The sequence below is a fragment of the Gymnoscopelus braueri genome (assembly GCF_963280865.1).
Source record: "Gymnoscopelus braueri genome assembly, chromosome: 7".
In the NCBI taxonomy this organism is placed as follows: Eukaryota; Metazoa; Chordata; class Actinopteri; order Myctophiformes; family Myctophidae; genus Gymnoscopelus; species Gymnoscopelus braueri.
Genome location: NC_137608.1, coordinates 48541165 through 48555778, shown reverse-complemented (window position 1 = coordinate 48555778; position 14614 = coordinate 48541165). Strand labels below are relative to the sequence as shown.

Genomic DNA, 14614 nt, shown 5'->3' with positions numbered 1-14614 from the left:
GTTGTCAAACTATATAAGCTAATTTAGGTCAAATAGCAATAGGCTTACAATGGATATTATTCCCCCCAGAAGGGCTGTGTCGGTGACGTGTTACCGGCCTGGTCTCATCTATGGAGTGAACAATCTTCATATCTCAATGGCCCTGATTGAGCCGATGCTGTGTACTGTGGACTCTTGTCCTTGTGTATTTTTAACATCACTGTCTGTGATTTACACACACACACACACACACACACACACACACACACACACACACACACACACACACACACACTTCAAGTTCACGATGCGTGGTGAGCTTGAAGATTTAAAAAGATTTAAACACATTTTAAAAACTTTCGAAAGCGGTTCTGAAATGGGACATTCTGCATGAAGTCATACTCAAAACTGCATAATGAGTATTTTATTTCCACATTGTGGTATTGTTATGGAAACATGACATACATGATGAAAAATAAGGTTAGAAGCAAGGGAATTAAGAGGCTCAAGTTTATGATAAAGGAAGATAAGCAGTCTTTAGCGCAAAAGCAATACAAGGTATTGGAATGTGCACCAGAGAGGATATATTTAGCCAAACACTTTTCTGGGAGAGTGATAAATGTCAGGCTGACTTGTAATCGTGACGCAATCACGTAATGACGTAATCATTGCGTGATGTGTTACAAAACATGACAATGTGCTTCCTGGAATAAGACATGCTTCATAGGTCACAGCACAGGATAGGTACTTGAGGTACCTATCGTGTCCCAGTTCAGCTAACAAGTGAGGTCCTAGGACGGTCGGCTTTTGCATGGCGAAATCTCTTCAATAAATAACCATTAAAGGTAGGGTAAGTGATATCGTTTGGTTAAAACAAAAAGTGTTTTGTTAAAAGCTTAAAGCACTATATTCTGATAGTACTCATTGCTATAGAGTGTTTGTTCAGTAACAGGGGTCTCCCTGTCTCTACAGCTCTAATAAACAGAAAATACATTTTCAGGTAGGTGACAAAATCTCAGCCAATCAGGAGAGAGTACCCATTTATCATCTTAATTTTTTATAGTTTTCCAGTTCCAATTTTGTCTGCTCATTTCTTTGTGTCATCACTTCCAATTTCACTTGTTTAATCAGTATCCTGACTGAGTTCTCTATCCTGATTGGATAAAAGTGGTATTCCTGACCTGAAAATGCATTTTCTGTTTGATAAAGAGGTGGAGAGACATGGAGAGTCCTGTTACTGAACAAACACTCTATAGCAATGAGTACTATCAGAACATAGAGCTATTTAACACTTATTTTAACCAAAGAAGATCACTTACCCTGCCTTAAGACCTGGAACGCATCTGTGTCACTTAAGCTTTTTGGCTATTCAAAAAATAGCAGATATACAAGCTCATGGTGCGGCACCGAGTGCCGCGCCATGAGCTTGTAGATCTGCTATTTTTTGAAAAATCGTGAAAAAAAAAAAAACTTTTTAAATATTTGTTTCAAAGTAGGATTTAGAATTTTTTTTTTAATTGGCCTCAGGTCTTAATGGGTTAACTCCAACTCGTCTAAAGTCTGTCATCTTTGAGAATTCCTCAACAGCATTTGTACTTTTATCTGAGTATACTTCTTGCCTGTAATCTCTCTCCTCTCCGTTCCAAACAGAGGACTCGCGTGTACAAGACGACCGTCCAGGCGGTGATCTACCCCATCTCCTGCACCACGCCGCACAACTTCGAGGTGTGGACGGCCACCACGCCCACCTACTGCTACGAGTGCGAGGGCCTGCTGTGGGGCATCGCCCGGCAGGGCATGCGCTGCTCCGAGTGCGGCGTCAAGGTGCACGAGAAGTGCCAGGAGCTGCTCAACGCCGACTGCCTCCAGAGTGAGTGGAACTGGAAAGCAGGGCCGCAGCTATCGATTGATTATCTTCTTTAACCGTTTAAGACCGGCGAACGCATCTGTGTCATTTTAACACATACAGTGCCAAGATCGCGTCAACCCGTTCTTTCAAATCCATCGCTTGAGTGCCAGGATTCCAAAGAACGGGTTGACGCGTTGTTTTGAATTTTCATTGTTTAATCTGTGATCGCACGGCTGTGTTTATTTCTCATCAACACTTTCGTTTTCCACTTACGTCACACTCACCCGGAGCCGGATGTAAAAAAAAAAAATCATTTCCGGGTCACGTTGTTTTTCTCTGGTGATTTTCAGCCAGAATAAGGAAAAACACGGTTTTTCACACGGTATAAAAGACAAACGGACAGCTCAACTTCTATTTTCTTTGGTCCGGGTGACTAACAGTCATCGTCGTAGTGTATCACATCGTTTTCAGGCCGATCAGCGGGCCGGGAATTGTCGAAAACGTCACATCCTTTGAATGACCGGATTTGACGTGGGCCTGTTTGGGAGGGGGCGAGCGAGGTGATCAATGTTTGGATGTGCTGCTCTCTACTGGTGGAACAATCGTAGGTGCTTGACAACACAATCAGAGAATGTATTTGAATGAAAAATTACAAAACAAAAAAAATAAAAAACACGCAAATTGCTGGCACAGGGGTGAGTACATTATGAATAAACTCTGGCAGTCAATGTGTTAAGATTTCTTTGGGCTATTCAAAAATAGCAGATCTAATGAGCTTGTAGATCTGCTATTTTATTTTTTCATCATCGTGAAAATATTTGTGCAAATCTTTGTGCACTGTGCAATTTTTTTTACTCAAATCTTTGCTTCTGGGGGTCCTTGGAACAACATATTTTGAGTTGGGGGTCCGCGGCCAAAAACATAATTTTGGGGGTCCTTGACATGAAAAAAGTTTTAGCACCACTGATATAGAAACATACGTTTAAAAATATATATATGTTAGAATTTGTGGGATGTGGGTTTTATAAATATTTGACCAGTGAAAAATATTAACAAGATAATAACTACATTGGCTCCATTGGAACAAGGGTCCTTTTTATTTTTTAATTACCATTTAACCTAATAGTTTCCCAACCCTGTCTCACCCTCCCTAAAATCGTGTCTCACCCTCCCAAAACCCTGTCTCACCCTCCCAAAAACCCTGTCTCACCCCCCAAAAACCCTGTCTCACCCTCCCAAAAACCCTGTCTCACCCCCCAAAAACCCTGTCTCACCCCCCCAAAAACCCTGTCTCACCCCCCAAAAACCCTGTCTCACCCCCCAAAAACCCTGTCTCACCCTCCCAAAAACCCTGTCTCACCCCCCAAAAACCCTGTCTCACCCTCCCAAAAACCCTGTCTCACCCCCCAAAAACCCTGTCTCACCCTCCCAAAACCCTGTCTCACCCTCCCTAAACCCTGTCTCTCACCCTCTACCAGGAGCGGCGGAGAAGAGCTCGAAGACGGGCGCGGAGGACCGCAACCAGCACATCATCACGGCCATGAAGGACAGGATGAAGATCAGGGAGAGGAACAAGCCGGAGATCTTCGAGGAGATCCGGCGGGTGTTTGGCGTCACCAAGCTCCTCCACGCCCAGCACCTGAAGAGCATCAAGCAGAACGTCCTGGACGGCACCTCCAAGTGGTCGGCCAAGATCACCATCAACAGTACGTCACGTCCACTTTGCTTCCACTTGGGTTACATATCGTCGCTGTCATGCAGAAACCTCTTATCTCCATATTATAACTGTCTGTTTACCAAAGTTTTTTCGTAAATTAACGCCCTACTTGATCATACTACAGCATCACACAAAAGCATCAAAAGTAGCAGATCCACAAGCTCGAAACGCGGCTCGTAGATGCTTGTAGATCTGCCACTTTTGATGCTTTTGAATTTAAAAAGTAACTGTTTTGGACATATGAGGTTTCCACCCGACGGAGACGATTCGAAGGCCAGCCATAGCTGAATGGGTAGACGAGGCCGTCTGGGAAGCAGAAGAGCCCAGGTTGGATTCCCTCGATGTGTCGAGGTGTCCATAAGCAAGACACTTAACCCCCTTTATGTAGGGATGGGGATCGAGAGTCGATTCTATCGCGGAATCGGTTCTGATGTCATTGAGTATCGGAAATCAATGAGGTTTTGACATGATCGGTTCTATTATGGATTCTAGCCGGACCTGACGAGAATCACGTCGTTGAAATCAAATCACTGGCACAAACATTATGTCGCTCTAATAAAGCTTTTGACGTCTGTTGAATTCCTTGCCAATTAACCCATTAAGCATCTGTGTCATTTTAAGATTTCTTTGGGCTTTTAAAAAATAGCAGATATACTCAAGCTCATAGCGCGGCACTCTGTGCTTGTAGATCTGCTTTTTTTATTATTGTGAAAATATTTGCAAATCTTTGAATATATTTATATATTTTTTAAAGCGAACATTTGTAAAATATTTTGTTTAGAATGTTCAAATGTTTGTTTAAAAAAATATACATTCAAAGATTTTCACGATAAAAAAAATAAATAGCCAAAGAATTCTAAAATGACACAGATGTGTTCCCGGTCGTAATGGATTAATGGTAAAAACGAGGAACATGAATTTAATTACTTGCTTGCGCACAGGGGCGTCGTTACGCGGGGGCTTCGGTTGCTATAGCCACCAATGTTTTATCCAAAGCCACCAATAAAAAATGTAACCCTATTTATTTAATTTTTTTAAATTATATATCTATAACCCTAACCTAACCCTACCCCTAACCCTAAAACCGAAATAAAGTAACAAAAAACGGGGGGAAAAGTACCCAAATCCGGCAAAATCCGCGAAAAATTTCGCCTCCCCCCGCACGCCCCCCCCGCACGTGCATGTGTCCGTTGCCTGGGGGGCTAAGCCCCCAACCTAGTAGAGACCTAGCAACGCGTCTGTTGTGATATTAAAATAACAACATGTGAGTTAGCTGGCGGCAGATTTTAAATGCACAGCCCTATAATTCAAGGCATGTGTGCCCTCAACCTCCTCCTCCTCCTCCTCCTCCCCCACACACACTGTCACACATCTGATGCTGCAGTTACCGTAGCGACCGGCGACACCGCGGTGCGGAAACGGGAACGTTGCCATGACACTGATCACACCTGCTCTTCTGCCCCGATCAGCAACGACGGGGACCGGGGACCGGTTCAGAGCACTGGTTTGACGCATTGGGATGTGTTCAACGTCGGGTCTGGGGACCCCCAAGGGGTCTTTGAGGAGGTTTCAGATTAACCACGTCAACCCTTAATACGTGGGCTATTAGAAATTAGCCTTTTTTCATCTAGAACAGTTTTGAAAAGTTTTGAATCACACAAATCTTCTGCTCTTTGATACAAAATATTTTCAAATGGGGGTCTGAGGTCAAATACGTATACATTTTGTGGGGGTCCTTGACATGAAAATGTCAAACACTAAACCAGGGGTTTTCAACCAATGGTTCGCGGACCACCAGTGGTCCACGGACCTATTGCAGGTGGTCCCTGGCCATGCATTCAGAAATGTAATAAAATCATTTAAAAATAAACAAATAATAATAATAATAATTTGCCTTTTTTTTTTTTTTTTACTTTTACCTTTATTTGCTACTCTTGTTCCTTGTTTGTGAATAATTAACTTAAGTCGAATCTACCACTTCAAAAAGTCAAGTGACCTCTTACGATCCGGTCGCTGCTAATGCGCTCATAATTAGTTTCCAGCATACACACGTGTACAACGTATTCATTTATTTTGGAAGTTTAGACTGTGGTATTATACTTGGAGGTGAACTTGCAACTTTCTACCGAAGTCGATCCTGGGTTTAGCCTGTGATTAGTGAGTAACAAGTAAGAAAAAAAAAACGAATCTTAACCCATGGAATGGTGCATGAACTCAAAATCTGTTGAAAACCCCTGCTCTAAACCATGGGTTTAGAGTGCAGCTCTGCTGCTATGCAGTGTTCACCAGGTGCTGCTTTGTTCCATTTACTTTATGTACTGTACTGTGTGTGTGTGTGTGTGTGTGTGTGTGTGTGTGTGTGTGTGTGTGTGTGTGTGTGTGTGTGTGTGTGTGTGTGTGTGTGTGTGTGTGTGTGTGTGTGTGTGTGTGTGTGTGTGTGTGTGCGCGTGCGCGTGCGTGTGTGTTTCAGTCGTCAGTGCCCAGGGTCTCCAGGCGAAGGACAGGACGGGTTCCAGTGATCCGTACGTCACCATCCAGGTGGGCAAGACCAAAAAGAGGACCAAGACCATCTTCGGCAACCTCAACCCAGTGTGGGAGGAGAGCTTCAGCTTGTAAGAACTTAACTCTTCCGACTGGCAACAATAAAACAACAAACGAAACACAAAAACATGACTAATATCAACATTTCAAATTAGATATGAATGAAACAGTTATTTCTTTGAAGCAAAGAGTTTACGTATATCGAGTGGTGGAAAGTAACCAAGAACATTTACTCAAGTACTGTACTTCCGTAAAATGTTGAGGTATTTTTTACTTAACTGGAGTATTTCCAATTTTCTGTACTTTTACTTCTACTCCACTACATTTCAGAGGCAAATATTGTACTTTTACTCCACTACAATTATTCGAAAACTCTAGTTACTAGTTACTTTGTAGATTTTAATTATGATTACAAAACATACATTAACCACTCCAGCCCTATAATTGGCTATTTTGAAAATAGCTGATCTGCTATTTTCAAAATATTTGTATACATTTGAAAACTTGAAATTGGACATTCTGCATAATGAGTACTTTTACTTTTGGTGCTTTAAGTCCAATTTGATACCAATACTTTAGTACTTTTACTCAAGTCAATTTTGAATACCGGACTTTTACTTGTAACAGTCCGGTATTTCTGCATTGCAGTATTGATACTTTTACTCAACTAAAAAATGTGAGTACCTTTTCCACCACTGACGTATCATTGTACACATCTCACTCCTTCCACAGCGAGTGTCACAACTCGTCAGACCGCATCAAGCTGCGGGTGTGGGACGAAGACGATGACATCAAGTCTCGCTTGAAACAGCGTCTGAAGAAGGAGTCCGACGACTTCCTGGGCCAGAGCATCATCGAGGTGCGCACGCTCAGCGGGGAAATGGACGTCTGGTACAACCTAGGTAGGTCAACACACAGGTGTGTGTGTGTGTGTGTGTGCGTATACCTGTGTGCGTGCATGCACAGTTCACACTATTCTTGAGAGTGGGTTCCAGGGGGTCCACAGCAAAATAATGAACAGTTTAACCCATTAAGACCTGAGGCCATTCTTAAAAATGTTTTCTAAATCCTACAGGTTTTTTGAAAAAAAAAAAAAATGTTTTCAAGATTTTTCAAAAATAGCAGATCTACAAGCTCATAGCGCGGCACTCGGTGCCGCGCTATGAGCTTGTATATCTGCTATTTTTGAATAGCCAAAGAAATCTAAAGTGACACAGATGCGTGCCAGGTATTAATGGGTTAAACACTTTTAAACACGGCAATTCCACGCTGTCGCCTCACAGCTAGAAGGTCCTGGGTTCGATTCCCGCCGGGGACGCGGGGGGGCGTGTTCTCTCCTCCATGTCATCAGCGCCCATATACCCTGGGTGGGGTTGGCGAAAGGGCCTACTCTGTGTGGAGTTTGCATGTTCTCCCCGTGTCTCCTAGGGTATAATACCCTCACAAAAACATGCAGTAATCCTGGTCGCTATACCGCCTCCCCCATGACAGCCGGGGCGCCTGATGGAGGGGAAGGGAACTGGTTGGAATAACGTGTTCCTTCCACGCGCTACGTCCTACCGGGGAAACTCTCCCCTGTCAGGTGACAAGAAGGTCAGTTGGCTCTCATGCATTGAAGGAGGCCTGGGCTCCCTAGGCTGAGGGGGGAGTGTAGATCTGCTATTTTTTTTTTTATCTTGAAAATGTGTGCAAATCTTTGAACATATATAAAAAATTATTAAAGCAAACATTTGTACCTCAAATCTTTGCTTCTGGGGATTCTACAAATGTCTAAATCCCAACAGTTTTCTGCACAACTTATGTTGCTATAATATCAGTGGTTCTCAAACCTTTTTCACGCCAAGGGCCCCCAAAATGATACGTATTTGGCTGCGGACCCCCATCTCAAAACATTTTGTTCCAGAGACCCCATGATTTAAAAAAAAGAAAATAGCAAGCTCATAGCGTGGCACTCGGTGCTGCGCTATGAGCTTGTATATCTGCTATTTTTGAATAGCCAAAGAACTCTAAAGTGACACAGATGCGTTACCGGATTGAATGGGTTAATACGTTGTGGAATGAACTCTCAGTCAGAAGCGCCGACTTACTCCCCATTTTTTGCCGCAGTCTGAAAACCCACCACATAAGACTCCACCCCAGCAGCCTATTACTCCTCTCTCCTCGTATCCCTTCTTGGCTCCAATTTCCATAGATGCTAGTTACACTGTACAATGCAGATATATGTTCAATTATGTTTTGTTGCGTTGATGTGTTTTCCTTGAGCACAAATGCTAAGAACGTTATTTATATATAATAGACAGACAGATGCTAGGTTTGATGTTTTAACTGGTAGCCGAGTGTCTTTGAAGCTTGTTTTCCTTCCACTCTAATTATGTGACAATTTACCAGTTGGTTTGTTGACTAGGGTTCATGACATTCATGCCACAGTGGACTGCTGTGAAGTACCAGACACCAAAGACAATTAGGGGTTTGTCAATGAATACGCAAACGTGACAGGAAATGATCAAGAAGAACAGGTCTTAAATGCTAAGAAGTTGTTTTCTGATGTTCTGTTTTGGCAAATCTTTATTTCTCTGCTGCGCTCTTGATAATTGCCATGAGTCATTCTAGGTGTGACTCATGGTTGTGTACTGGCTGTCTGTTGTCTGTCGAGCAGTATTTCACCTCCTATATTATAATGATCTCCCAACCAGGCAGGGTTTCCATATTTAGCTCGCACTGTTTACCTGCAGGTGTCAAAGTAGCATGTGTATATTATGTGTGCATCCCCGTGAATATGTTCTTTTTGATGTATATATATCTTCTACTTCTGGCTGCTATATATATATATATATTTGGGATTCACCGATATGTCGGCTACACATCGATATTGGCCGATATTTGCCGTTATCGGTCAATATCGGGGGAAAACAACGTATTTCTTTCTTTTGTTTTTGCTGGTTAAAGAGTTTTTACTCTATGGTGTTTGTGATATGAAATGTAAGCTTACCATAATCACAGTAAACACTATCATGTCATATTCGAGGGCTTTTTTTAAACTAACTCTTTCAGTTCAGCACAGCTGTGGTGTGTGTGTCACTGTGTGTCACCGATATGTCGGCTACACATCGATATTGGCCGATATTTGCCATTATCGGTCAATATCGGTATCGGCAAAAAAAAAATGTATTTCTTTATTTTGTTTTTGCTGGTTAAAGAGTTTTTACTCTATGGTGTTTGTGATATGAAATGTAAGCTTACCATAATCACAGTAAACGCTATCATGTCATATTCGAGGGCTTTTTTTAAACTAACTCTTTCAGTTCAGCACAGCTGAGGTGTGTGTGTGTGTGTGTGTGTCACTGTCCAGCTAGCCTCATGCCTTTGTCCAGCTGACACTCGTTGACACTCGTTAATGTTACTTGCATCAAGGCAATTATGTTGTGTGTCTGCAGATTCTGAACAGTTATTTCTTTTAATGAAGATGTATTTGTTTCCCTGGCACAAAAGGGGGAAATAATGACACCAAAAACTAAATAAACAAATATCAGGTCAAATAATCAAAGATGTATACATACAGTATATACAGATAGCAGGTGTGCACATAGGCATGTTTAGAACATTAGCATAGTATTAGCATCACATCTGTTTAACCAGTCACCCTCAGTTTGATATGCATTAGTCCACAGACCGGCATTTGATACTAGTTGTTTTTATAATATTATTTTATCTCTAGGACCCCACTGTAAAATACTGTACCTCTCAGAGAGTGTACATTCTTTGCACACTCTCTGAGGTACAGGCCCCCCTAACTCCTCCAGGACCCCACGTTGAGATACAATTTGTTAAACTGTGTAAGATGCACTGTTGTGACAAGTAACAAAACAAATATGACACCGGCACTCTCCAAATCCATCATCTTCTGTTTATTGAGGGCAACAACAACAAAAAACGATACAAGCTATAAGCCATCATCATGAGCATCACGATGATGATGATGGTTTATACTGTAGCTGATGAGTGTATTGTTTATGTTGTTTCATCCCTTTATATCTCACCTGTGTGTGTGTGTGTGTGTGTGTGTGTGTGTGTGTGTGTGTGTGTGTGTGTGTGTGCGTGTGCGTGTGCGTGTGCGTGTGCGCACACAGAGAAGAGAACAGACAAGTCAGCAGTGTCTGGGGCCATTCGTCTTCAGATCAGTGTGGAGATTGAAGGAGAGGAGAGGGTAGCGTCTTACCATGTACAGTACACCTGCTTGCATGAGGTAACACACGCACGCACGCACGCGCACATACACACACACACACACACACAGGTGGATTGCCCGGGAGGCATGTAATGTAACCTTGGAAACAACAGTTCCAGAGCCATATAGACCATAGGTCAGGAGCCTATACAGTGTCTCCTGTTTCTGTAGCGTTAAGGCGGCTTCATGTACACGTCCATCCCCCAACCATGATGTACACGTACCGTACATCCCCCTGGACATGGCGCTAGTTAGGGGCGTCACGGCCATTCACTGTGCTTACGACACGACACCCTCACTCTCACAGATCCGTGATTTCATACCCCCCACTTTTTGAAAAAAAATATATATATATATTTTTTTTTTCATAATAAATTGGTAAAATCAGGCAAAAATAAGAATTAAATAACCCTAAAACCGAAATAAAGTAACCAAAACACGAAAAAAAACTAACAAAATCCGCCCAAAAAAACGCAACATTTTGAAAATACAGAATTTGTTTACATTTGACAGTTACAAAGGTTTTTCGCGCTTTTTCAAAAATAGCAGATCTACAAGCTCATAGCGCGGCACTCGGTGCCGCGCTATGAGCTTGTATATCTGCTATTTTTGAATAGCCAAAGTGTAAAGTCAGGGGCATAGTCCACCGAAAGTCCATCTCCCCCCACCTTCTGAGAGCCCGTGACGTCCCTGCGCTAGTACGCCGCAGGGACTTTACCCTCCATTCAACCCTTGATGCATGGGGAGGCATGTAGCAGACGGAATCCTATCGCATTCGCCACGATTCAAAGAATACATGCTAGCAAAGAGCATTTGATTGTCATTTCGTAGACGTTACACTGACTCTTATATTGCAAACTATTTATTTATGAAACACCACTATGTACATTATATATATTTGAAAACTTTAGTTACTAGTTACTTTGTAGATTTTGATTATTATTACAAAACATACATTAACCACTTTAGCCCTATTAAAAAAAAGAATTTGGCTATTTGAAAATAGCCGATCTACAAGCTCACAACGTAGATCTGCTAGTTTCAAAATATTTGTATACATTCGAAAACTTGTGAATTTGGACATTCTGCATAATGAGTACTTTCTATTTTTGGTACTTTAAGTACATTTTGATACTAATACTATTGCCAAGTGGAGCCTACTATGAAACTCTGCTCGGCTTGTGAGTGTGTGTGTGTGTGTGTGTGTGTGTCTGTGTTCATGCACTGCCTAGTAGAGGGCCAGAGGGCGCCAGAGTGCAGGAATTTAGACACAGCCTGCAACACACACACACACACACACACACACACACACACACACACACACACACACACACACACACACACACACACACACACACACACGCCCGTAAATACACAATATTTTCGAGCTGCGTTCGCTTCCAGCGTTCGCGCGTCTTACTTGTACTATTGTACTTTTACTCAAGTAAATTTTGAATTCCGGACTTTTACTTGTAACAGAGTATTTCTACATTGCAGTATTGATACTTTTACTTAAGTAAAACAATTGAGTACTTTTTACACCACTGGTAAAATTCTTGTGCTGCAAAATGTCTTGACATAATCATATGTCCCTCTTCCCCACCCGTCCGTCCGTCCGTCCATCCGTCCGTCCTGGCTGTCCAGGTCATGTTCCACTACCTGACAGACGTAGAGGGTGGAGGCATGGTGAAGATCCCCAATGCACACGGAGACGATGCATGGAAGGTGTACTTTGACGAGGTGCAGCAGGAGATCGTGGATGAGTTCGCCATGCGCTACGGCATCGAGTCCATCTACCAGGCCATGACGTGAGTTCACTGTGTGTGTGTGTGTGCACTGTGTGTGTGTGCGTGTGCGTGTGCGTGCGTGTGCGTGTGCGTGCGTGCGTGTGCGTGTGTGTGTGTGAGTTTGGGTCTTAAAACGCATATGGCTCCAATGAGGACTGCATGTCAATGGTGTGGTGTGACTTATATTAGATTTTTATGAAAGGCAAAGCTTCCATATTAAATGCAGGGGTCAACTGCAGACAGACCTCGGAGAAGTTTAACATCTAAGTGTCCCCCATGGAGTACAGGAGCACGTGAATAATGAAATGACCTAACCTCCCTAGAGAATAAACTAATCTCACCCCAGTGTGTGTGTGTGTGTGTTTGTGTGTGTGTGTGTGTGTGTGTGTGTGTGTGTGTGTGTGTGTGTGTTTATCAGTTGATAGTTTAATGAGAAATGCTGGCCTGTCATCTGAGATATCCCTGGATGCTGTGTTTATGATTAGAGATCTCTAGGCAGGGGGGGGAATCTTAATAGGCACGCACGCACACACACACACACACACACACACACACACACACACACACACACACACACACACACACACCCCCACACACACACACACACACACACACACACACACACATACACACTTTCACAAAAAAGTGAAAATAACAGCTTTACTTCAGTCAAAAAAAGTAAATCTGAGTACTTCTTTCACCACTGGTTGGAGGCACAACAAAGACTATAGAGAGAGAATAGAGCCCATTGAACACAACATAATGAATGTCACACCCCCATTCACGTGTAATGTGCCTTTGGACAAGTTCTCTGAATAGGAAGTGTGACTCATGTATCTCACCATTCAAATGTGTTTGCCTCACTTTTGGGTGTTTTTCAAATTGAATTCAAGGTTGAGTTCCAAAACTATTGGGTCAATTTGAATAAACCATATCTCATTTTGTAGCTATGATTCTCTACTTCCATGTTGTTATGAAAACAACAACAAAAAGCTAATATTTTCAAAACATCAGCTTTTGTCAAGCTCAGGGCAGGCACATGAGGAAATGTTAGCAGTCCATGTTGTTTTTTTCCCTGCCCCCATGTTGTCAAAATGTCACCTAACTCTTAAAGGTATCATGACATTCATTTTCACTTTTTTTATTTTCAATGTTTTATTTGGGGTTTTATGACCTCAATTACACCCAAAAAACCTGAACTTAGAACATTCAGTGGATTTTCTGTGGTCTGGGGTTTTCTGAATAATTAGGCTGAAAAGTAATCTGAGCTTGGCCCTTCGACAGTGAGGTCACAGTCGATTAATCCCGCCCACTCTCCTCCTCGCCCCTCCCCTCCCCTATCCTTTCCTTTGGGGGGGGCGGAGCAGAGGCGATGATTGACAGGCAAAATCCCTCACCAGCGACACCCGCAGGCAAAGATTTCTTTTTTCATTGCAGTTGAAAAGGCTTTAGAAATGTGAGAGAAAAACACCTGCCATGGATCACTGGAATGGAATTTTCACTTAAAACTTTTTGTACACTTTTGAAGGACCAGGACAAAGACTTTGAATGTGGTGTAAAAGTGAATGTCATTAAACCTTTAAGGTCATTACACACCGGCGATAATACGAATATACGCAAAATGCGGACTCGTTCCGAATAATTAAAAGACGCTTTTTCGCTTCGCTTTTTCGCCCCATGGAATCTTGCATTGACTTATTATTCGCATGAAAAAATCGCCCCCGGTGTGTAAGGAGCTTAAAGCTGCATCCTGCGTCCATTTTGGGGCGGCAGTGGGGAACCAGAAGGTTATGGGTTCGATCCCCGGGCTCCTCTTGGCTACCTTGTACAGAAATGTTGTTGAGCAAGACTCTGAGCCCATAACTGCTCCCCGGGAGTTGTTCCCCACTGCTCCTACTGTAATACTTACTGTAGCATGGGTTAACTAATTAGCCCTGTTCATATATTTGTCCAAGCTCACAACATGTCACATTTCTTTCTAAAACACCACTGTGTACACAGTATATATATTTGAAAACTTTAGTTACTAGTTACTTTGTAGATTTGGATTATTATTACAAAACATACATTAACCACTTCAGCCCTATAGAAAAAAAAAATTGCCTATTTGAAAATAATTTGAAAACTTGTGAATTTGGACATTCTGCATGATGAGTACTTTCTATTTTTGGTAACGTGATGCGTTGTGAGCTTACAGAACTGCTTTTTCCTTTTTCATTTTCATTTTCTTGTGAACAATTTGTGAAAAACTTTTGTCAAATTTTTGACGATTTTTGAAAACTTGAAATTTCACCTAAAATAAATCAAGTTGAAAGTTTGTAAATGCAAAGCACAAATTCCAGGTATTTGCAAATGTACTTGGCCAATACACACCAACAACTGAAAGGAGAAACATGTCTTTATGCAGCTGCGTGCGTGCGTGCGTGCGTGCGTGCGCGCGTGCGTGCGCACGTGTGTGCGTGTGTGCGTTAAAATGCCGCACACAATCCCATAAAACGGCAATACCGGTCAGACCC

The 14614-nt window shown here is 42.4% G+C and overlaps 1 protein-coding gene across 1 annotated transcript in view; it reads left to right on the top strand.

Moving 5' to 3' along the window:
- LOC308087947 (protein unc-13 homolog B-like) overlaps positions 1-14614 on the top strand; it is a gene marked incomplete at its 5' end in the record, with an annotated part of 68206 nt that overhangs the window by 702 nt on the left and 52890 nt on the right. Inside the window, 6 exons of the mRNA XM_080432202.1 lie at positions 1630-1849; positions 3307-3534; positions 6016-6157; positions 6819-6988; positions 10214-10329; positions 11956-12119. Of these exons, the coding sequence (XP_080288328.1) occupies positions 1630-1849; positions 3307-3534; positions 6016-6157; positions 6819-6988; positions 10214-10329; positions 11956-12119 (1040 nt within the window). The remainder of the gene's footprint in view (positions 1-1629; positions 1850-3306; positions 3535-6015; positions 6158-6818; positions 6989-10213; positions 10330-11955; positions 12120-14614) is intronic.